A 26105-nucleotide genomic window follows, 5' to 3' on the forward strand; every position below is an offset into this window, starting at 1 on the left:
CAGTAAAGTAGCCCTTTCTTTAGGAAGTTTGGAAACTCCTGGCCTAGACTATGACCCAAACCTTCAACCTAAACTCTAACCCTCAAACTAAAGTTGAACCTCAACCCTCAACCTTAATTCTGTCCCACACCCTCACCCTAAACTCTGACCCAAACCTTCAACCTAAACGCTAACCCTCAACCTACAGTCCAACTTCAGCCCTCAACCTTCACATTGTCCTCAAAGCTCAGCCTCAACTCTAACCCAAACCTTCAACCTTAACTCTAACCTCCAATCAAACCTCTAAACCATAAACATAACCTTACAATGACCATTAACCTAAAACTAATATTAGTCCTGTGCAGAAATAAGCCTATACCACAATATATCAACAACCAAACTTTTGTTGCCGATATGGAAGCTAATCAACAACCAGAACTCTAACCCTCAGCCTAAACATTAATCTTAACCCTTAACCTAAAAAATGACCTTAAAGATGAACCAAAGGCAATTTTTTTATTCTTGGTTTTGGACAGAGTGGAAATGGATTAGAACAGGGGTCCCCAACCCCCAGGCCACAGACCAGTGCTGGTCCATGGCCTGCAGGGGGCTGGGCCATGAGCATGTGAGGCAGCACAACTTGCACTGCCACCCTCTGACCACCAGAGGGCACCCGCTCCCCTTCTCCCAGCACAACTACTGTCTTCCCTCCCTGTGGTCACCACGAAGGAAAAAGGGGAAGGAGAGCGGGGCTGGGGACAAGATCTTATAGAACATTGGTGAGACCCGGGCTGGCTATGGGACAGGAAGTGAAGGTAAATCTCCCCAATGGGACACAGATGGCAAAAAAAAAAAAAAAGTCAAGTGCTGTAACCCATTCTTACTTTATCCAAAATGAAAAACAGGTTTTGCCCATAGTTCTACTTAAAAGTGTGTGTAAAGACAATTTTGTTTTGGATAGATTAGGAAGAAAGTTGTTATTGCTTTCTTTGTCCTGACTGGGGAGATTCACCTCTTTATTTGTCTTGTAGACCAGGGGTGTCAAACTGGCGGCCCTCCAGCTGTTGCGAAACTACAAGTCCCATCATGCCTCTGCCTTTGGGAGTCATTCTTGTAACTGTCATCTTGTCAACAATCCACCTTTCCACCCAACCTCCCGCCCTCCTCCAACCCCTGTACCCCCCCTCCCCCGACCTCATAGCCGCACTACCCCCCACTATACCCAATGCCCCGCACACCATCACCTCCCCAACACTCCGCTCCTTCAGCCCAACTACCTCTGAGGAGGTCTCTAAGGTCTTCACTGAAGCCCGCCTCACCACCTGCCCCCTGGACCCTATCCCCTCACAGCTCCTCCAGTCACCCCCCCCCCTCCATCATCCAGTCCCTCACCCACATCTTCAATCTCTCCCTTTCCACAGGCACCTTCCCCTCCCCTCTAAAGCACGCACACATCAACCCCATACTCAAAAAACCCTCCCTTGACCCCACTAACCTTAACAACCTTAGACCCATCTCCTTGTTGCCCTTCACCTCCAAGCTCCTTGAGCGCCTGGTCTACAATCGTCTAAGCGCCCACCTCACTGATAACAACCTCCTTGACCCCCTACAGTCTGGCTTCCGCCCCCTGCACTCCACCGAAACCGCCCTACTTAAAATCACCAATGGCCTGCTAACTGCCAAAGCCAATGGCCACTATTCTATCCTCCTGCTCCTTGACCTCTCTGCGGCCTTTGACACTGTTGACCACCCTCTCCTCCTTGCCAAACTGAACTCCCTTGGCATCAAGGACGCTGCCCTCTCCTGGTTCGCCTCCTACCTTTCCCAACTCTCCTTCAGCGTCACCTACAACACTGCCACCTCCCCCTCCCTCCCCCTCTCTGTCGGGGTCCCCCAAGGCTCTGTCCTCGGGCCCCTCCTCTTCTCCATCTATACCTCCTCCCTTGGCAAACTTATTCACTCCCACGGCTTCAATTACCACCTCTACGCCGACGACACCCAAATCTACCTCTCCACCCCCCACCTCACCCCCTCACTCTCTGCCCGCATCGCCCACCTCCTAAACGACATATCAGACTGGATGTCGCTCCACTTCCTCAAACTTAACCTATTCAAAACCGAGCTCCTGGTCTTCCCCCCCACTCTGTGCCCCCCCCCATCCTCTCCATCACCTCTAACAACGCCACCATCTCTCCCACCCCACACGCCAAAGTCCTGGGTGTCACCCTGGACTCCCACCTCTCCTTCCTACCCCACATCCAACTGCTATCTAGATCTTTCAGGCTCCACCTCTGCAACATCTCCAAGATAAGCACATTCCTCACCCCAGACACTACCAAACAACTCGTACACTCCCTCATCATCTCACGCCTGGACTACTGCAACTCCCTCCTCACTGACCTACCCAAACGAACGCTATCCCCACTCCAGTCGATCCTAAACTCAGCGGCCAGACTCATCCACCTCACCAAGCGCTCCACATCTGCCTCCCCTCTCTGCCACTCCCTTCACTGGCTCCCGATTGCCCAACGCATCAAGTTCAAGTTGCTAACCCTGACCTACAAAGCCATTCACAATGCCGCCCCGAACTACATAACTGACCTGATACCCAGATACTACCCTACCCGTGCCCTCCGCTCCTCACAAGACCTCCTACTCTCTAGCTCCCTGGTCTCCTCCTCCCACGCCCGACTGCAGGACTTCTCTAGGACTTCCCCCATCCTCTGGAACTCCCTACCCCAATCCATCAGAATGTCATCTACCCTCCTCACCTTCAGGCGCACCCTGAAAACCCTCCTCTTCAGGGAAGCCTACCCCAACCTTTCATAACATCCGAACTCACCTCACAACCAACCTCCTTCATTCCACCCCCCATTCGATCCCCCACAGCCATCTCCTCCTGTGCCACCCTCCCCTCCCTCCTAGATTGTAAGCTCGAAAGAGCAGGGCCCTCGAACCCCACATGTAGTGTACTGTTACTGTCTTGTCTCATGTTATGTCCCCCTTGCTACTGTACAGCGCTGAGCATACCCTTTGGTGCTATATAAATACTGTATAATAATAATAATAATCTTGCAATGCCTCATGGGACTTGTAGTTTGTCAACAGCTGGTGGGCCGCCAGTTTGACACCTCTGTTGTAGACTATTGTCCCCAAGACAGAAGGTGGTGGCAAATCGAATGATTTTAAAGTAGTCGCGGAGAAAGAGCTGAGGAAAAATCTTCCAATGGGGTAACTTGTCCTTTTGACAACTTTCTAAGATTGATATTTTGTTCACTTTTTGAGAGATTTCCCTCTTATTTTCTGTTCTATTTCCAGAACAGGAAGTGAAGGAAAATCTCCCCAGTTGGACACAGGCAGCAAAAATAACCTGTTTTGGGATTTTAACTCCCCCCACCATTTTATCTACTAAGTAATTAACAAAAAAAAAAAACTATTGGCTTTGCATGCATTTTACCCCTCAACATAAACTCTAACTTTAACCCTCAACTTAAGATCTAGTACTGATCCTTACCTAAGCTTAATCTTTTATGAAAAGGTTAACCTTTAGGCTCCATGTACACTGGACACCTCTGAATGATGGAAACTGCTGGAAAACGTAGGTTAAAAAACATCTGTTTAGCCGTGTTTACATACCGCGTTTATGTGCGTTTGCGTTTAGAAGCGTTTTTAAAGATAAGCACAGTAGAACCTCCCAAATACCCAGAATGCACTGAAAAGTGATAAATTATTAACTATTTCAGACCGTTTCAGAGAAATACAGAGAGTAGAAGCAGAGACAGCAGTATGTGTTGAGATTAGCTTAGGCGTGAGTTGCTCATTAACATTTCTCTTGTTTCCAAGGGTGGGAAAGGTGTCTGGTGGAGGGAGTCATTATGGTCACCTGGCAGAGGGTCTATATGAGGAATTTGAGGTGTGAATGGTCATTAACATATCTTTTGTTTCCAAGGGTGGGAGAGGACTGAGGTGTGAATGGTCATTAATAGAGATGAGCGAATTATTCAAAAATTCGATTCGGCTGATTCGCCGAATTTGTGGAATAAATTCGATTCGATGCGAATTTATTCGCTGCGATTTTAACTTATAAAAAGGGTTTCTAGGCTTCAGAGAGCCTTTATATTAGTGCAGAACACTGTACCTTTAATTTAAATGCCCTTGGAGTCTGCTGGGGAAGAGAAATAATACTGTCAGTCAGTATGACATGCAGATGAGTGCCGTCGATCTTAGAATCACCGCACACTTCACTCATTTGGGCAGTCATGGGGCCAAAACCAGAGTGTGGAGCCACAGTGTGGCGGTGGAGGCAGCAGCAATGGGAGGCCATACAGCACCCTATGACAAAATGGAACCCACCAGCAGTGTGAGGAGACCTGAAAGTGGCACATGGCAGAGTGTGGCGATGGAGACAGCAGCAATGGGAGGCCGTACAGGGACCCATGACACACTCTGGACCTGGCAGCAGCATGAGGAGGCGGTACAGGGGCCCATGGCAAGAAGAAGAAGAAGAAGAAGAAGAAGAAGAGGATGAGGATGAAGAAGAAGAAGTAGGATGAGGATGAAGAAGAAGAAGAAGAAGAAGAAGAAGTAGGATGAGGATGAAGAAGAAGAAGAAGAAGTAGGATGAGGATGAAGAAGAAGAAGAAGAAGAAGAAGAAGGATGAGGATGAAGAAGAAGAAGAAGAAGTAGGATGAGGATGAAGAAGAAGAAGAAGAAGAAGAAGAAGTAGGATGAGGAAGAAGAAGAAGAAGAAGAAGAAGAAGAAGGATGAGGAAGAAGAAGAAGAAGAAGAAGAAGAAGTAGGATGAGGATGAAGAAGAAGAAGAAGAAGTAGGATGAGGATGAAGAAGAAGAAGAAGAAGTAGGATGAGGAGGAAGAAGAAGAAGAAGTAGGATGAGGATGAAGAAGAAGAAGAAGAAGTAGGATGAGGATGAAGAAGAAGAAGAAGTAGGATGAGGATGAAGAAGAAGAAGAAGAAGTAGGATGAGGATGAAGAAGAAGAAGAAGGATGAGGATGAAGAAGAAGAAGTAGGATGAGGATGAAGAAGAATTCCATTCCAGCAAAAAGTATATCTGCAGAGAGCTCCACTATTTCTGACAGTTCTCTGACAGTTCCTTCACATTTACAGCAGTTGAAACATTGTATCTATTTGTTTCCGAATAAAAACATCTGTATCCTAAATGGAAACAAATAGATACAATGTTTCAACTGCTGTAAATGTGAAGGAACTGTCAGAGAACTGTCAGAAATAGCGGAGCTCTCTGCAGGGACACTTTTTGCCGGCTGTAGAAGGGATGAAAATCGGCGGATCGGGGAAAATTCGATTCGTGCATCCGAAGTTTGCTAATATTCGGATTCAACGCAAATCGAATTTTTCCTAATATTCGAAACGAATTCCACTTCGCCAGGTTCGATTCGCTCATCTCTAGTCATTAACATATCTTTTGTTTCCAAGGGTGGGAAAGGTCTGAGGTGTGAATTGGTCATTACAAGGTGTGACAAGCTTGGTAGGAACATCTTGTTTTGTCCATCTGACTACCTTGAAAACGCTTTGCATGCATTTTTCATGATGAAAAAAGGCTCTGGACAGCATCAGGAACTGGAAGAGTTAAAAAAAATGTTCAAACGCAAACGTTTATAAATGCGATTTGCCGCGTTTACAAGCATTTTGCGTATGAAACGCTGATAAAATCGACTGCTGACCGCAAGTTTTCTGTGTTCAAAAAAACAACCGTAAACTCAATGCCTGTAAATGACTGTTAACGACGATGTGTACATGGACATATAGGAAAACATTAGGGAGAGTTCAGGGGCTGCTGAAAAAAACGCAGAACAGCTCCTAAACGTGAGTTTATCAGCTGCAGTGTACATGAGCCCTTATCCTCAACCTCCACCTAAACTTTAATCGTATTGCTTAACCTTAACTCTACCCTATACCCTTAGTGTAAGCTCTAAGCCTAACCCACAACTTAAAAACTGTAACCCCCCCCCAAACCTAAAAGTTGAACTTAATCCTCAACCTAAATTCTAAACCCAACACTCATCCTAAACTTCAACCCTAACTCTCAACACTAAAAACTGTAACCTTGGCCTTCAACTTAAACTCTATATTAGTCCTCAACTTAAAAGGTAAACCTAACCCTCAACCCGAATTCTACCCTTTACCTTCAACCTACACTTTATACCGAACCTTAAACCGGAGTTCCACTCACCCTGTCAAAAAATAAAAAAAATCTGTAACTGCTGACTTTTAAAAAACAGCCACTCACCTGTCCCTCATTTCACCAGCCGTCCTGTATTCCAGGAGGCCGGCATCTTCAGTGTGGGCACCCGGCTGTGACAGCTTGCGGCTTCACAGCCGGGTACCCACTGCGCATGCGCGAGCAGCGCTGCCCTTCATGAATGGTCCTGTAGTCTTCTGGGACCCGTCACGTGTCCCAAAAGACTACAGGGATGGAGCGAGGACACCTTCCATTTCCGATCGCCTAGGCGATCGGACCGGGAGTGGGTACCTGTCAAATTCAGGTACCCGCTCCCCCCCCCTGCCCACCAAAGGTGCAAATCCTTAATGGGAAGCGGGGGAGCAGTCCTTAAAGCGGAACTTCCCCTTTTGGGTGGAGCTCCGCTTTAAACTCTAATGCTAATCCTCAACCTAAATTCTATCCTAACCTTTTACTAAAAAATCTTTACCCACAACCTCCACCTAAATTTAGCCTCATTCATTAACCTAAAAACTCTACCCTTTACCCTCAACCTAACGCTAGACGTAAACACTAACACTCAACCTCAACCCTAACACTGATCCTGAATAGGGATGGGCTGCATGTTTGAGTCCAACATGGGACATTTGGGTATTTGCTGAACACACGAATGGTATGGGCTCCCGTCGTACCCCACGATGCACTGTGCCCTGACAGCGCATTGTGATTGGTCAAAGCAATGCACCTGACCACCAAGTTTTTTTACACTATACTTTTTTTTTGTGAATGGGTAGCAGTACGGCATACTCATTTACATGGGGGGGGGGTTGGAATCTGGGGGCCCCTTTGTTAAAGGGGACTTCCAGATTCTGATAAGACCCCCACAACCACAGGCCACAGTTGTGAGGAAGAAGGCCTTGTTGATGGGGACAAGGTACTTTGAGGGGGATCTCCAAAGCACCCCCATGTTGAGGGCATGTGGCCTGATATGGTTCAGGAGGGAGGGGGCCGCTTGCTCGTCCCCCTCCATTCTTGACCCGTCAGGTTGCATACTCGGACAAGGGTCTGGTATAGATTTTGGGGGGGACCCCCATGACATTTTTCTTTTAATTTTGGCAGGGGGGGGGGGTTCTCCTTAAAATCCATACCCGACCTGAAGGGCTTGGTATGGATGGGAGGGGGGACCCAACATCATTTTTTAAAGAATCTTTTTAATTTTTGGGCAATGCTGACAATTCTTTTGACATTCAGTTGTCAGTGGGGAACCCCACTGACAGCAGAAACATGAATGAATGTTTCACTACTAAAATACCGCATGGCTTCATCATAGAACTCGTGCCGGATTTTAGTAACTGAGCCGTATCTTACCACATATTCAGATATGGTAAGATACCGCTCATGTTCGGTTCGTGTTCGAACATCCTGTAGGTTCGGATGTTCATCTGCGAACCGAACAGAGGGGTGTTCGGCCCATCACTAATCCTGAACCTAAGTTCTAAACCTAACTCTCACACTAAACTCTAAACCTAACCTTTAACCTAAGCTGTACCCTTTACCTCCAACCTCAGCTTCATCCAAACACTCAACCTAAACTCTGACATTCAACATAAACCCTAACACTAATCCCCAACCTGAATTCTAAACCTAGCTCTGAAATTAAACTCGAAGTCTAACTCTCAACCTAAACGCTAAATTTATTCCTTAACCTAAACTATTCTCTGCCCTTAACCTAAGCTTTAAACCTAACCCTCATCTCTAACACTCAACCTAAACACTAATACTAATTCTCAACCTGAAATTCTAAACCTAACCCTTAACCTCCCTGGAGGTATTCCCGAGTGTAGCTCGGGGTAAAGTTTCAGTGCCACAAGCGGTAACCCCGAGCTACACTCGGGAATACCATGCGGTGCTGATCTGCGGTCCCTCAATCACTTACCTTGTCCTGCGCTCCCTCAATGTCCCTCCTGCAGTGTCCCCAGCAATGTAATCCGGCGGATGCCGGCATCTGTCATCTGGGTTCCGTCCCCTGCAACGTCGGGACGTACTGGGGACGGAACAGCGGGAAATTTGAAAATGACAAAAAGTGACATTCACTAAAATCTCATAGTATAACATTCCTGTATCAACCCATTTCACATACATTGTGTCCCGAGTGCTTTGTGCGGCGCCCTGCCTGCATTTTTACTGTTCTTTCTGCCTGAAACTGAGAAACATCCATGGCGTCCAAAAAGCGTCCCTTTAGGTCAAAAGCGGTTTTAGACCGGCTAGAGAACAGCGATAGTAAATCAGAACCACTTGCAGAATTGAGTGATAATGATTGGTGGGGGAAATTCGTCATCAGACACTGAAAACGATTCTGCGACTTTGCTTAGCGATGTGCGAACTTGGCGCTATATTTCACATTTCAGTGTTTTTGGTTTGATTATATTATTGAATTAAAATTATTATTATTATATTATTATTTTTTATGGTTATTTATTAAATTATAATTTATGATTTCGTGTTACAAGTTTTATCCTACCCGGGATGTTTACTAGACTCTTGTTCAGACAGATTTCAGTGAGTTATTCCTAAAAATTACAGGCCTACAATAAAAAAAAAAAACATATTTCCATGCAAAAAAATGTACCGCTTTAACCTCCCTGGCGGTATGATCATGTCAGGAATTTTGTGCTGAAAGCGGTACCATTTTTTTGCATGGAAATATGTAGTTTTTAATTGTAGGCTGTAATTTTTAGGAATAACTCACTGAAATCTATCCGAAAAAGAGTCTATTAAACATTCCGGATATGATAAAACTTGAAACACGAAATCATAAATTATAATTTAATAAATAATCATAAAAAATAATAATATAATAATAATAAATTTAATTCAATAATATAATCAAACCAAAAACACTGAAATTTGAAATACAGAGGCAAATTCGAACATCGCTGAGCAAAGTCGCAAAATCGTTTTCAGTGTCTGATGACGAATTTCCCCACAAATCATTATCACTCAATTCTGCAAGTGGTTCTGATTTACTATCGCTGTTCTAAAACCGCTTTTGATGTAAAGGGATGCTTTTTGGCCGCCATGGACTTTTCTAAGTTTCCAGGCAGAAAGAACAGTCAAAATGCAGGCAGGGCGCCGGACAAAGCACTCGGGACACAATGTATGTGAAATGCAGTGAAAAAGCAATGACAGCAAAAATGTCATTTTTTAAAAATTTCAAATTTCCCGCCGGTTCCGCCGCCCGAACGTTCCGACGTCACGGGGACCGGAACACGGAAGTCAGATGCCGGCATCCACCGGAGCAGATGGACGGGGACACTGCAGGGGACCCATCGTGGGAGCGAAGGACAAGGTAAGTGCTGCAGGGACCCCCAGAGAACGCTGCATAGTAAGCCCGAGTGTAGCTCGGGGTTACCGTTCTTGGTATAGAAATTCTACCCCGAGCTACACTCGGGAACACCGCCAAGGAGGTTAAGCACAGAAATATGGACATAATCAGACCGCTAGGGAGGTTAATCTAAACACTAACCTTATTCTCTATCCTTAACTCTACCTTTTTACTTTCAACCTAAGTTTTAAATCTAGCCCTCAACCTAAATTCTAACACTAATCATCAACCTAAATTTTAAACCCAACTCTGAAATTAAACTATAAACCTAACACTCAACCTAAAATCTACCATTTTACCCTCAACTTATGCTTTAAACCTAATGCTCAAACTAAACTCCAACACTAATCCTCAACCTAAACTCCAAAACTAATCCTCAACCTAAATTCTAAACCTAACCTTCAACCTAAACTCCAACACTAATCCTCAACCTAAATTCTAAACCTAACCCTCAACCTAAACTCCAACACTAATCCTCAACCTAAATTCTAAACCTAACCTTCAACCTAAACTCCAACACTAATCCTCAACCTAAATTCTAAACCTAACCCTCAACCTAAACTCCAACACTAATCCTCAACCTAAATTCTAAACCTAACCCTCAACCTAAACTCCAACACTAATCCTCAACCTAAACTCCAAAACTAATCCTCAACCTAAACTCCAAAACTAATCCTCAACCTAAACTCCAAAACTAATCCTCAACCTAAACTCCAAAACTAATCCTCAACCTAAACTCCAAAACTAATCCTCAACCTAAATTCTAAACCTAACCTTCAAACTAAAAGCTAACCTTAACCATCAACCTAAAAAGTTTCAAGCTAATCCTCAGCCTAAACTCTAACACAAATTCTTAAACCTAAATTGTACCTTTTACCCTCAAAAAACTCTATACCAATCCTCAACCTACAGCCTATAGCCAAATATACTGGCACCCCTTCATTTTTGTCAGGTAATACACTAGTTCACCCAGAAAATTGTTGCAATTACAAATGTTTCGGCATTCTCGCATTTTGTTTCTTTTGTTTGTATTGGTATGACACAAAAAAAGTGGAGAAACAAAAAGCCAAAATCGGACACATTCCATGCAAACCCCCCAAAAATGGACTGGAAAAAAAATTATTGGCACCTCCTCAAAATTTTAAGAAATAATTGCATTCCAAATTTGTGATGCTCCTGTAATTTGTAATTAAACTCACTTGTATCAATTAACAGGAGCTGACAATATAGAAATCACACCGGAAACTAGTTAAAATGATGAAAAATTGCCTCAACCTTTTTGTTGTGTGCCACATGGAGCATGGAGAAGAGAAAGAGCAGCAAGCAATTGTCTGAGGATTGGAGAACAAAAATTATGGAAAGGCATGGACAATCTCAAGGTTACAAGTCCATCTCCAGAGATCTTAATGTTCCTGTGTCCACTGTGCGCAACATTGTCAAGAAGTGTACAGCCCATGGCACCGTAGCTAATCTCCCGGGATGTGGATGAAAGAGAAAAATTGATCAAAGAATGCAACAAAGGATTGTTGGAATGGTGGCTAAAGAACCTGAATCAACTTCCAGACAAATTCAAGCTGACCTTCAGGCACAGAGTACAACTGTGTCAGCTCACACTATACGTTGCCATCTGAATGAAAAGGGACTCTATGGTAGGAGATCCAGGAGGACCCCACTGCTGACACAGAAATATGGTAGGAGGCCCAGGAGGACCCCACTGCTGACACAGAAATATGGTAGGAGGCCCAGGAGGACCCCACTGCTGACACAGAAATATGGTAGGAGGCCCAGGAGGACCCCACTGCTGACACAGAAATATGGTAGGAGGCCCAGGAGGACCCCACTGCTGACACAGAAACCTAAAAAAGCCAGATTGGAGTTTGCCAAAACTTACCTGAGGAAGCCAAAATCCTTTTGGGAGAATGTTCTGTGGACAGACGAAACAAAATTCCAGCTTTTTGGTAAAGCCCATCATTCTACTGTTTTCAGAAAAAGCAATGAGGCCTTTAAAAAGAAGAATCTAGTCCCTACAGTCACACATGGTGGGGGGTCACTGATGTTTTAGGGTTGCTTTGCGGCTTCAGGCACTGGATGTCTTGACCGTGTGCATGACATTATGAAATCTGAAGGCTACCATGGAATTCTAGGGCCCAGTGTCAGAAAGTTGGGTCTCCGTCAGAGGTCATGAGTCTTCCAGCAGGACAATGACCCAAAGCACATGTCAAAAAGCCCCCAGAAATGGTTTCAGACAAAGTGCTGGAGAGGACTGAACTGGCCAGCAATGAGTCCAGATCTCAGTCCCATAGAGCTCCTGTGGAGAGATCTCAAAACAGCAGTTGGGGAAAGGAACTCTTCCAATCTGAGAGATCTGGAGCAGTTGGCGAAAGAAGAGCGATTCCGAAATTCCAGTAGAGAGGTGGAAGAAACTAATTTATGATTACAGGAAGCCATTGATTGCCGTTATTGTTTCCAAGGGGTGTGCTACCAAATATTACATGGAATGTGCCAATAATTTTGTCCAGTCTATTTTTGTGGGTTTTGCGTGGAATGTGTCAGATTTGGCTTTATGTTTCTCCACTATACCAATACAAACAAAAGAAATAAACGTGAGAATGCCAAAACATTTGTAATTGCGACAATTTGCTGGGTGAAGAGGTGCATTATATGACAGAAAAGCAGGGGGGGGGGGGGGAGACAATATTTTTGGCAATGACTATGAATGCTAAACGTAACCCTCAACTAAACTCTACCCTCAACCCAAACTTTAAACCCAACTTTTTACCAAAACTCTAACCTTTACCCACAACCTCCACCTAAACGCAACATGAAGCCTAAACTCAAAAAACTTTAAAGCTAACCCTCAACCTAAACTCAACCCAAATCTTCAACCTAACCACTGGCACCAAACCAAACCCGTAACCCATAAACCCAAACATAAACTTACAATGGCCATTATCTAACACCAATATCACTTCTGTGCCAAAATAAATCTATACCGTAATATATCTACAACAAAAACGTTGTCACCAATATCAGCAAATGGCACCGAAACATCCCAGAGGAATACATCTGAACTGTAGCGAGCCGTCAGCAATCATTTCGATTGCACCAGCCACTTCACCGATGAAGTGTATTGTAAATGGTTGCAATGGGTCACTGCACTCGGCACATTATTTTGATTTTCCCTGCTTTACTGAATGTGACTGTTTATATAATTATTACCAACGTTGACTGGTTCAATAGATTTGCTTTTCCACTGTCTAAATTGAAAGATGCCGCATTAAAATGTATTAGATCACCGTCTGAATCATCCATTCTCCACTGTCCTCGGTGGGGCTTCGCATCACTGGGCCTCCTATTTTTAGCTAACATTTTGAAGGGGGGGGAGGAAACGTACAATTATAACTCAAACTAGCTCCAAAACCCAAGAAACATAATTCAGATATTCCTAGCCACCAATAACACAGACACATTATCTGGCACTGCATAATATATGTGTTCTCTGCACTACGCGTTTCAGGTAATAAATCTGCGGAATGTTCAGCCGAAATGCCGGGGGAAGCTGATTTACTCCTGCTAAGTAATGGAGAGAGCAAATGGACTTAAACAATTGATATCCACCTTTCAGGAGAACATACAGTCTTAAAGCAATGTTAATTATACTCCATTAACATGAAACTGTCAAATGTGTCTTGATGTTATTATTACTGGTGACCTTAGTCTGTCCGCACCTCACTGCCATGCATTTCACTGTGTTTATACAAAAAGCAAAGGAGCGCTGTGGAAAAAAGGAGGAGAAGTTTAATTCATGTCTATCCTCATTAAAGTCTATATCTGGCAAGGATTAAACACACACACACACATATATACACACACAAAAAAATATTATATATATATATATATATATATATATACATATATATACATACACATATACACACTCAAAATATATTTTATATATATATATATATATTTCGAGTGTGTATATGTGTATGTATATATATATATATATATATATATATATATATAATTTTTTTTTGTGCGTGTGTGTGTGTGTATATATATATATATATATATATATATACAGTTGCAAGAAAAAGTATGTGAACCCCTTGGGATTACGTGGAGTTTTGCATGAATTGGGCATAAAATGTGCTCTGAACGTCATCTAAGTCACAACAATAGAAGAACACAGTCTGCTGAACATAATACTACACAAACATTAGATGTTGCCATGGTTTAATTGCACATAACATGTAAACATTCACAGTTCACGGAGGAAAAAGTATGTGAGGCCCTAGCTTAATGACTTCTCCCAGAGATAATTGGAGCCAGGAGTGAGCCAACCTTGACTCCAATCAGTGTGATGATAATGGATGTGTTGCTGACAGCTGTCCTGCCCTTAAAAAAACACACACCTGTTTTGGGTTTACTGGTTTCAAGAAGCACTGTCTGATGTGAACCATGCCTCGCAGAAAAGAGCTCTCAGAAGACCTACGATCAAGAATTGTTGACTTGCATGAAGCTGGAAAGGGTTACAAAAGTATCTCCAAAAGCCTTGATGTTCATGTGTCCACGGTAAGACAGACTATCTACAAATGGAGAAAGTTTAGCACTGTTGCTACTCTCCCTAGGCGTGGTCGTCCTGTAAAAATGACTGCAAGAGCACAGCGCAGAATGCTGCATGAGGTAACGAAGAATCCCAGAGTGTCAGCTAAAGACCTACAGAAATCTCTGGCACATGCTAACATTTTTGTTGACACGTCTACGATAAGGAAAACATTAAACAAGAATGGAGTACATGGGAGGACACCACGGAGGAAGCCATTGCTGTCCAAAAAGAAGATTGCAGCACGTTTGAAGTTTGCAAAAGAGCACCTGGATGTTCCACAGCACTACTGGCAAAATATACTGAGGACAGATGACACCAAGATTGAGTTGTTTGGGAAGAACACACAACACTATGTGTGGAGAAAAAAAGGCCCAGCACACCAACATCAAAACCTCATCCCCACTGTGAAACATGGCGGAGGGAGCATCATGGTTTGGGGCTGCTTTGCTGCCTCAGGGCCTGGACGGATTGTTGTCATTGATGGGAAAATGAATTCCAGAGTTTATCAAGACATTTTACAGGAAAACGTACGACCATCTGTCCGCCAACTGAAGCTCCGCAGAGGATGGGTGATGCAACAGGACAATGACCCAAAGCATACAAGTAATTCAACAAAACAATGGCTGCAACAGCACAGAATACGCCTTCTGGAGTGGCCCAGTCAGAGTCCTGACCTCAACCCCATTGAAATGCTGTGGCATGACCTTAAGAGAGCGATTCACACCAGACATCCCAAGAATATTGCTACACTGAAACAGTTTTGTGAAGAGGAGTGGTCCAAAATGACTCCAGATCGTTGTGCAGGTCTGATCTGCAACTACAGGAAACGTTTGGTTGAGGTTATTGCTGCCAAAGGAGGGTCAACCAGTTATTAAGTCCAAAGGTTCACATACTTTTTCCTCCCTGCACTGTGAATGTTTACATGTTATGTGCAATTAAACCATGGCAACATCTAATGTTTGTGTAGTATTATGTTCAGCAGACTGTGTTCTTCTATTGTTGTGACTTAGATGACGTTCAGAGCACATTTTATGCCCAATTCATGCAAAACTCCACGTAATCCCAAGGGGTTCACATACTTTTTCTTGCAACTGTGTATATATATATATATATATATATATATATATATATATATACATACATACATACATACATACATACACATATATATATACATACACACACACACACACACACATATATATACATACACAGTGGGGATCGAAAGTTTGGGCACCCCAGCTAAAAATTTGTATTAATGTGCATAAAGAAGCCAAGGAAAGATGGAAAAATCTCCAAAAGGCATCAAATTACAGATTAGACATTCTTATAATATGTCAACAAAAGTTAGATTTTATTTCCATCATTTACACTTTCAAAATAACAGAAAACAAAAAAATGGCGTCTGCAAAAGTTTGGGCACCCTGCAGAGTTAATATCTTGTACTGCCCCCTTTGGCAAGTATCACAGCTTGTAAACGCTTTTTGTAGCCAGCCAAGAGTCTTTCAATTCTTGTTTGAGGTATCTTTGCCCATTCTTTCTTACAAAAGTCTTCCAGTTCTTTGAGATTTCTGGGCTGTCTGTCGCGCACGGCTCTTTTAAGGTCTATCCATAGATTTTCAATGATGTTGAGGTCAGGAGATTGTGAAGGCCATGGCAAAACCTTCAGTTTACGCCTCTTGATGTAATCCCCCGTGGATTTCGAGGTGTGTTTAGGATCATTATCCATTTGTAGAAGCCATCCTCTCTTTAACTTCAGCTTTTTCACAGATGGCATCAAGTTAACATCCAAAATGTGCTGAAATTTTATTGCATCCATTTTTCCTTCTACTCGTGAGATGTTCCCTGTGCCACTGGCTGCAACACAACCTCAAAGCATGATTGATCCAACCCCATGCTTAACAGTTGGACAGAGGTTCTTTTCATTAAATTCTGTGCCCCTTCTTCTCCAAACGTACTTTTGCTCATTCCGGTCAAAAAGTTCAATTTTAACCTCATCGGTCCACAGAACTTGTTTCCAAAATGCATCAGGCTTGTCTGTATGTTCATTTGCAAAGTTCAAACGATGATTTTTGTGGTGAGGACGTAGAAGAGGTTTTCTTCTGATGACTCTTCCATGAAGACCATATTTGTACAAGTATCTCTTTATAGTGGAATAGTGTACCACAACTCCAGTGTCTGCCAGATCTTTCTGGAGGGATCATGCAGTCAAACGTGGGTTGGGAATTGTTTTTCTCACAATCCTGTGAGCTGTTCTGTCTGATATTTTTCTTGGACTTCCAGATCTTGCTTTAACTTCCACTGTTCCTGATGACTGCCATTTCTTAATTACATTCCGAACAGAGGATGTTGACATCTGAAAACGCTTTGCTATCTTCTTATAGCCTTCTCCAGCTTTGTGAGCGTCAACTATTTTCAGTTTCAGTTTTCTAGACAACTGCTTAGAAGAACCCATGGTGCTGATTGTTGGGGCAAGGTCAGATGAGTCTGGGCATTTAAAACCTTTGAGATTGACATCACCTGGTCTTCCCAGATGATGATTGAGAACAATCCATGACACTGGCAGGTCTCAGCTTGGCAAAGGGGGCAGTGCATGCTATAAATTCTGCAGGGGGCCCAAACTTTTGCAGACGCCATTTTTTTGTTTTCTGTTATTTTGAAAGTGTAAATGATGGAAATAAAATCTAACTTTTGTTGACATATTATAAGAATTTCTAATCTGTAATTTGATGCCTTTTGGAGATTTTTCCATCTTTCCTTGGCTTCTTTATGCACATTAATACAAATTTTTAGCTGGGGTGCCCAAACTTTCGATCCCCACATACACACACCCCTTACATATACACACACACTATATATACAGTTGTGTTCAAAATAATAGCAGTCAGACATCACTAACCGGATCAATCACTGTTTTTGGTAGAAATGATATTTCTACATGGCAAATAATTTCCTAGCAGGTGTAGTAGAGTAATAAAAATCCAACAGACCCAACAGTCAGGACATGCATGCTGCTGATTCTGTGTCATTGAATCACTCATTGAAAGGTGCATGTTCAAAATAATAGCAGTGTGGAGTTCTTTTAGTGAGGTCATTCATTCTTTGAAAAACAGGTGGCAATTATTGCCCTTATTTAAGGAAGGAAGGCAGCAAATGTTGGAATGGATAGAAGAATAGCCAAAATGGCGCGGACTCAGCCAACAATCAGCTCCAGGAAGATGAAAGAAGGTGTGACGTTCCCTGTGAGGACTGTTACAATTAGAAGACCCCTATGTGAAGCCAAGCTATCTGCAAGAAGCCCCCGCAAAGTCCCACTGTTGGAAAAAAGACATGTGCTGAAGAGGTTACAATCTGCCAAAGAGCACATTGACTGGCCTAAAGAGAAATGGTGCAACATTTTGTGGACTGATGAAAGTAAGATTGTTCTTTTTGGGTCTAGTGGCCGGAGACAGTTTGTCAGACGACCCCCAAACACTGAATTCAAGACACAGTACACTGTGAAGACAGTGAAGCATGGTGGTGCAAGCATCATGATATGGGGATGTTTCTCATACTACGGTGTTGGGCCTATTTATCGCATACCAGGGATCATGGATCAGTTTGAATACATCAGAATACTTGAAGAGGTCAGGCTGCCTTATGCTGAAGAGGAAATGCCCTTGAAATGGGTGTTCCAACAAGACAATGACCCCAAACACACCAGTAAACGTGCAACATCTTGGTTCCAGACCAACAAGATGGACGTTATGGAGTGGCCAGCCCAATCCCCGGATCTTAATCCAATAGAAAACTTGTGGGGTGACATCAAAAATGCCGTTTCTGAGGCAAAACCAAGAAATAGAGAAGAACTGTGGAATGTGGTCCAATCATCCTGGGCTGGAATACCTGATCACAGGGGCCAGAAGTTGGGTGACTCCATGCAACACAGATGTACAGCAGTTCTCAGAAACAGTGCGACTACAACCAAATATTCATGAAGTCATTCAAAGGAAAGCAAAATCTTCAAACATTTCTCAGTTTATATAGTGAATGTTTGAGTTTGTAAAGAAGAATGCAAACACTGCGATTTTTGTGAACCGTCTAATATTCACTTTTCTTCCATTTTTTTAGAGGAACAACACAAATTTGATGTATTTTTCTTCATGTTGTGATTTGGAATAGAATGTGTCGTGTTCCCAATGCATTTGTGTGGATGGAAATAAAAGCTATTAGAAGGATTTTCAGCTTTATTCACTTTTTTCAACACACTGCTATTATTTTGAACACAACTGTATAGATACACACACACATACATACACATAAACATTTTTATGATATATTATTTATATTCTTTTATAACATTATATATTACATTGTGATTTGTCATGTTATACTGTATATTATTTATTTATATTATTTTGTCTGAGCAATTTTTATAACCAATGTTAATGTGGGTTTAGTAACACTTTAAGACACCAGTCACACTGCTGCGATTTAAAATCGCATGATTTTAGGTGCAATTTCAGAAGACTTTATTGCAACATGTCCAGATTTTCTTGCAATTTAAAGTACGGTTTGCATTATATTCTATGGATGTGAAATCGCAACAAAACTGCAGAAAAAATAATGCAAGAACTACTTTAGAAATGGCACTGCAGAAAATCGCACGTTAGGACACTGACATGCATTAGATGTGATTTCAGGTGCTACTACAATTACCATTACATGGTGGGCAGGGCAATCGCTGGTGTATGGAAGAGAGTTAGGAAGGAAGATATTCTTCGGTGCAGCTCACGGGAAGTGACAAGGATACAACATTTCCAGCAAGATTAGCAGGTACAGTATTCTGAAAATGTTCTTAGCTTGAAAAAAAGAAAACATATGCAGCACCCACATGTAAGTACTGTAAACTGTAATATATTATATTTTTGTTCTTGGGATTAGTTCTCCTATAACTCTAAGGCAGGGATCTCCAAGCTGCGGCCTACAGGCCAGATGTGGCCCTTTGCTTGCTTTTACCCAGCCCTTGGGGCAGTTTTCCTTCCACTGATACAAAGAACTATTCCTTCCATTGACACCAACGATGGGGCGCTATTCCATCCATTTGCACCAATGATGGGGCATTGTTCCTCCCGTTGACCCCAACAACAGGGCACTGTTCCTCCCATTGACCCCAACAACAGGGCACTGTTCCTCCCATTGACCCCAACAACAGGGCACTGTTCCTCCCAATGACCCCAACAACAGGGCACTGTTCCTCCCAATGACCCCAACAACAGGGCACTGTTCCTCCCACTGACCCCAACAATGGGGCACTGTTCCTCCCACTGATCCCGAAACGGGGCATTGTTCCTCCCACTGACCCCCAACAACGGGGCACTGTTCCTCCCACTGACCCCAACAACGGGGCACTGTTTCTCCCACTGACCCGAACAATGAGGAACTGTTCCTCCCACTGACCCCAACAACAGGACACTGTTCCTCCTACTGACCCCAACAACAGGGCACTGTTCTTCCCACTGACCCAAACAACAGGGCACTGTTCCTCCCATTGATCCCAACAACGGGGCACTGTTCCTCCTACTGACCCAGGGGTGGACTGACCATTTGGAAACTCAGGCACTGCCCGAGGGCCCGGGGTCAGTAGGGGGCCCCATTAGATGCCCCTGGTTCCTTTTTTATAGGCTTTTTTGAGTTTGGGCAAGGACACAGGGGCCCAATGATCCCCTATTGCCCGGGGGCCCCATGAATTGTCAGTCCACCCCATACTGACCCCAACAACGGGGCACTGTTCCTCCCACTGACCCCAATAACGGGGCACTGTTCCTCCCACTGACCCAAACAACGGGGCACTATTCCTCCCACTGACCCAAACAACGGGGCACTATTCCTCCCACTGACCCAAACAACGGGGCACTATTCCTCCCACTGACCCCAACAACGGGGCACTATTCCTCCCACTGACCCCAACAACGGGGCACTGTTCCTCCCACTGACCCCAACAACGGGGCACTGTTCCTCCCATTGACCCCAACAACAGGGCACTGTTCCTCCCAATGACCCCAACAACAGGGCACTGTTCCTCCCAATGACCCCAACAACAGGGCACTGTTCCTCCCAATGACCCCAACAACAGGGCACTGTTCCTCCCACTGACCCCAACAATGGGGCACTGTTCCTCCCACTGATCCCAAAACGGGGCATTGTTCCTCCCACTGACCCCCAACAACGGGGCACTGTTCCTCCCACTGACCCCAACAACGGGGCACTGTTCCTCCCACTGACCCCAACAACGGGGCACTGTTTCTCCCACTGACCCGAACAACGAGGAACTGTTCCTCCCACTGACCCGAACAACAGGACACTGTTCCTCCCACTGACCCCAACAACAGGGCACTGTTCTTCCCACTGACCCCAACAACAGGGCACTGTTCCTCCCATTGATCCCAACAACGGGGCACTGTTCCTCCTACTGACCCAGGGGTGGACTGACCATTTGGAAACTCAGGCACTGCCCGAGGGCCCGGGGTCAGTAGGGGGCCCCATTAGATGCCCCTGGTTCCTTTTTTATAGGCTTTTTTGAGTTTGGGCAAGGACACAGGGGCCCAATGATCCCCTATTGCCCGGGGGCCCCATGAATTGTCAGTCCACCCCATACTGACCCCAACAACGGGGCACTGTTCCTCCCACTGACCCCAATAACGGGGCACTGTTCCTCCCACTGACCCAAACAACGGGGCACTATTCCTCCCACTGACCCCAACAACGGGGCACTGTTCCTCCCACTGACCCCAACAACGGGGCACTATTCCTCCCACTGACCTCAACAACGGGGCACTGTTCTTCCCACTGACCTCAACAACGGGGCACTGTTCCTCCCACTGACCCCAACAACGTGGCACTGATCCTCCCACTGACCCCAACAACGGGGCACTGTTCCTCCCACTGACCCCAACAATGGGGCACTGTTCCTCCCACTGACCCCAACAATGGGGCACTGTTCCTCCTACTGACCCAGGGGCCGACTGACCATTTGGAAGCTCGGGCACTGCCCCAGGGCCCGGGGTCAGTAGGGGGCCCCATGAGATGCCCCTGGTACCTTTTGCATAAGCTTTTTTGAGTTTGGGCAAGGACACAGGGGCCCCATGATCCCCTATTGCCCGGGGGCCCCATGAATTGTCAGTCCACCCCGTACTGACCCCAACAACGGGGCACTGTTCCTCCCACTGACACCACCAACGGGGCACTGTTGTTCCCACTGATACCAGAAATGGGGAACTAATTATTCCACTGACACCAACGATGGGGCACTGTTCCTCCCAATGACCACCATCATGTTGTGAATTGATATTGTATGTGTTGCATCATTGCATATTTTATCGCTGATGATTATTTGTTTGTGATTGCTTGTACCTAGATTGATCACAAATCAATAGATGTATGAACACCTTAACACAGGCTCAATGAAACTCAAAGTGATTGTAAACCTCAGACATGAAATATGAACAAAGCACATCTCTCTATCGTGTGTACTTGTCCCAGTCCAGAGCACAAAGTGTCATTTCTGTCTGCTGCCTCCTTCTTCTGCTATCTGCATGAGTCACTTCTGACAAGTTTTCCTAACACCAAAGGATAAAAGGTGACAGGTGAGGGAGCTCCAGCACATAGCCTGTGATTGACAGCCTCAGCTCTGTTACTATGTGCTCTTTGAAGGGGGGCTGTGTCCCTTCCCTCAAATCAGTTCTCACTGAACTCTGCAGCTCCCTGCCCCTGAAATGCTGGAAGGCTCTGGATGGGGCTGGAGTCAATGTGGGGGGAAGGGGGGAACTGAGGTTGCAGAGGGTGTTAGGAGAATTTGAGGTTTCCTTGAGGAGGCTGTGGAGCACTCTGGGAGGTTGGGGGGCACCGCTGGAGGTTGGGGGACTTATGGAAGGTTGGAAGCTCTGAAACAGGCTGGGGGGGTGCATTGTGTGAGGCTGTGGGGCACTGTGGGAGACTTGAGGGTGCCCTGGAGGCTGAGGGCTCTCAGGGGACCTGGGAGCACTGTGGACTACTATGGGAGGTTGGAGAGCACCATGGGAGGTTGGAGAGCACTACGGGAGGTTGGAGAGCACTACGGGAGGTTGGAGAGCACTACGGGAGGTTGGAGAACACTACGGGAGGTTGGAGAACACTACGGGAGGTTGGAGAACACTACGGGAGGTTGGAGAACACTACGGGAGGTTGAGGAACACTATGGTAGGTTGAGGAACACTATGGGATCTGGTAGGCACTCTGGGAGGTTAAAGGATCTGCAGCTGGCCCAGGAGCAGGAAGGCCACAGCCCAGCAGGGGGTAACGGCTTAGTGGATGCTTTACACAATGCTTTTTGACATATTAAAAAATACCTAAACCCTAAAACAACAATGAAATATATTGCAGCTTACCAATACTTCAATGTGGTGGCCTTATTTATTTTCTTTTTTAGGCTTTTACCCCTTTAGCTGGTGATAACACACTTCCACCCAAGAGTGGCTACACTCATTTACTCCACTGTATCGATGGAGGGAGTCAAAACTGCCACACAGGCTGGACTTCAAACATGTCTACCTGTATTCAGCTCTGTTACATGAGGGAGGGGGTAGATTTGTAGTTTGCAGAAGGCTGATACCATTGTTTGTTCTTTCAGTTCAGTGTACAGGAAGTGCAACAACAATGCATTTTTGGCAGGATCAACAGGAGTTTTCTATAATAAATTCTCTACGCCATTTACCTTATACTGCATTTACACTGTGCTAATGTTATTTGCTCTGCCAATGCCTGCACCCCCCTCCCCCTCTAGTTAACCAAAGGATCAGTTTATCTTAATCTTCATTCCTGGTACGAGTATATATGGACACAGCAAGCCTGATACCAAGCAATCATTGTTGTGTTTCCGTCTCACTTAATCTCCATGTCTTGCATACAATCCAGAACGCCTCGGACCCTGCCCAACTTGGCGCTCAGCCCTGCTGTTAAGCAGTCCACTATGGTGACCACTGATGATTGGTCACAGAGGTTCTGGCATACAACTGTTGAATGGTGGTGGAAACTCTTGGTGGTGGAAACCCTTGGTGGGGGAAAGTCTTGGCTTAGTTCAAAGTTATACAGAAGTGCAGATCATCTTTATAGTGCACCATTGTGATCTAGGGCACTTCTGGAACTTAGAGGCTGGTAATAGAATTATTAAAAGGGTAGCACAATGGCTTAGTGGTTACCTCTAATCTCTTGCAGCACTGGGGTCCTTGGCTTGTGTGGGTTTCCTCCAACACACCAAAGACACGTTGGTAGGTTAATTATCTATTGTCTAAATTGTCCCTAGTATGTGTGTTCTGACCTAAAAAAAACACAGGTACAGCCTTTTATGTGGGCAGGTCTAAAAACCCAACTGGAGACCATCATAACACGCTGTCAAGTTATTAATGAAGCTTTAGTAAGAATTCCAGGTATGGAGCCACAGAAAAAGAGAAGGTTCCAAGGTTAGATGTGAACCAAAGACCATAAAGCAGTCATGATAGAAGGGAAAAACATTTGAGAGGTAACCAATCCCCTCCATAGTTTGACTGCATTATTGTCAGGCCAAGTTCAAGAAACTCACCTCTTTTAACCAAAGTAGTTTGGGTGGTTGCATCTCTACGGACATCACGCCGCCAACATAGCGCAAAACAGCGTGGTTGGTCTTGTTGATGAGATCTACTTGACTTCCAGCCCGGTGATCCATCCACATGATCACATTCCTGTTATGGTCACCTGTGAATCAGGCAGAATCTGATGTTACATAGTTACATAGTTAGTCTGGCTGAAAAAAGAGAAAAGTCCATCCAGTTCAACCATAGAAAAAAAAAAAAGATATAGTCCTACACCCACAGTTCATCCAGAGGAAGGCAAAAAAACCCAGCAAAGCATGATCCAATTTGCTTCTGATGGAAAAAAATCATTCCTGATCCCCCGAGAGGCAATCGGATATTCCCTGGATCAACTTTACCTATAAATGTTATATCCAGTTATATTCTGTGTATCCAAGAAACAATCCAGGACTTTCCTACAGCAATCCACTGAGCTGGCCACAACCAACTCTTGAGGGAGTCTATTCCAAATTCTCACAGCTCTTACTGTGAAGAAACCTTTCCGTGTTTGGAGATTAAATTTATTTTCCTTCAGACGTAAAGAGCGCCCCCTTGTCCTCTGTGATGACCTCAGGGGGAATAGCTCTACACAGAGTTCACTATGAACCTCCGGTGTATTATACATGGAGATCATATCCCCCCTTATGTATTATACATGGAGATCATATCCCCCCTTATGTATTATACATGGAGATCATATCCCCCCTTATGTATTATACATGGAGATCATATCCCCCCTTATGTATTTTACATGGTGATCATATCCCCCCTTATGTATTATACATGGAGATCATATCCCCCCTTATGTATTATACATGGAGATCATATCCCCCCTTATGTATTATACATGGAGATCATATCCCCCTTATGTATTATACATGGAGATCATATCCCCCTTATGTATTATACATGGAGATCATCTCCCCCCCCCCTTATGTATTATACATGGAGATCATACCCCCCCCTTATGTATTATATATGGAGATCATATCCCCCCTTATGTATTATACATGGAGATCATATCCCCCCTTATGTATTATACATGGAGATCATATCCCCCCTTATGTATTATACATGGAGATCATATCCCCCCTTATGTATTATACATGGAGATCATATCCCCCTTATGTATTATACATGGAGATCATATCCCCCCCTTATATACTATACATGGTGATCATATCCCCCCTTATATATTATACATGGAGGTCATATCCCCCTTATGTATTATACATGGAGATCATATCCCCCCTTATGTATTATACATGGAGATCATATCCCCCCTTATGTATTATACATGGAGATCATATCCCCCCTTATGCATTATACATGGAGATCATATCCCCCTTATGTATTATACATGGAGATCATCTTCCCCCCCTTATGTATTATACATGGAGATCATACCCCCCTTATGTATTATATATGGAGATTATATCCCCCCTTATGTATTATACATGGAGATCATATCCCCCCTTATGTATTATACATGGAGATCATATCCCCCCTTATGTATTATACATGGAGATCATATCCCCCCCTTATATACTATACATGGTGATCATATCCCCCCTTATATATTATACATGGAGGTCATATCCCCCCTTATGTATTATACATGGAGATCATATCCCCCCTTATGTATTATACATGGTGGTCATATCCCCCCTTATGTATTATACATGGAGATCATATCCCCCCCCTTATGTATTATACATGGAGATCATATCCCCCCCCCCTTATGTATTATACATGGAGATCATATCCCCCTTATGTATTATACATGGTGATCATATCCCCCTTATGTATTATACATGGAAATCATATCCCCCCTTATGTATTATACATGGTGATAATATCCCCCCCTTATGTATTATACATGGAGATCGTATTCCCCCTTATGTATTATACATGGAGATCATATCCCCCCTTATGTATTATACATGGAGATCATATCCCCCCTTATGTATTATACATGGAGATCATATCCCCCCTTATGTATTATACATGGTGATCATATCCCCCCCTTATGTATTATACATGGAGATCATATCCCCCCTTATGTATTATACATGGAGATCATATCCCCCCCTTATGTATTATGCATGGAGATCGTATTCCCCCTTATGTATTATACATAATTATTATATATTATTATAAAATTATTAATATTATTATGAAAACAGATGAAAAAAAATGGATGAAAAAATGGATGTAAATGGATGAAAAACTGATCTAAACGGATGAAAAACGTATGTAAACCAGTGAAAAATGAATGTAAATGGATGAAAAAGATGAAAAAAATGGAT

General features: G+C 44.0%; 1 protein-coding gene across 6 annotated transcripts in view; it reads right to left on the bottom strand.

Moving 5' to 3' along the window:
* FGGY (FGGY carbohydrate kinase domain containing) overlaps window positions 1–26105 on the bottom strand; it is a 401559-nt gene that overhangs the window by 307045 nt on the left and 68409 nt on the right. For all 6 annotated transcript variants that reach the window (XM_089659582.1, XM_089659583.1, XM_089659587.1 and 3 more), the window contains exon 4: window positions 23769–23920. In XM_089659582.1, the coding sequence (XP_089515708.1) occupies window positions 23769–23920 (152 nt within the window). The remainder of the gene's footprint in view (window positions 1–23768; window positions 23921–26105) is intronic.

This window comes from Staurois parvus, unplaced genomic scaffold (assembly GCF_062004578.1).
Source record: "Staurois parvus isolate SC_StPar_1 unplaced genomic scaffold, SC_StPar_1.0 ptg001167l, whole genome shotgun sequence".
Lineage (NCBI taxonomy): Eukaryota > Metazoa > Chordata > Amphibia > Anura > Ranidae > Staurois > Staurois parvus.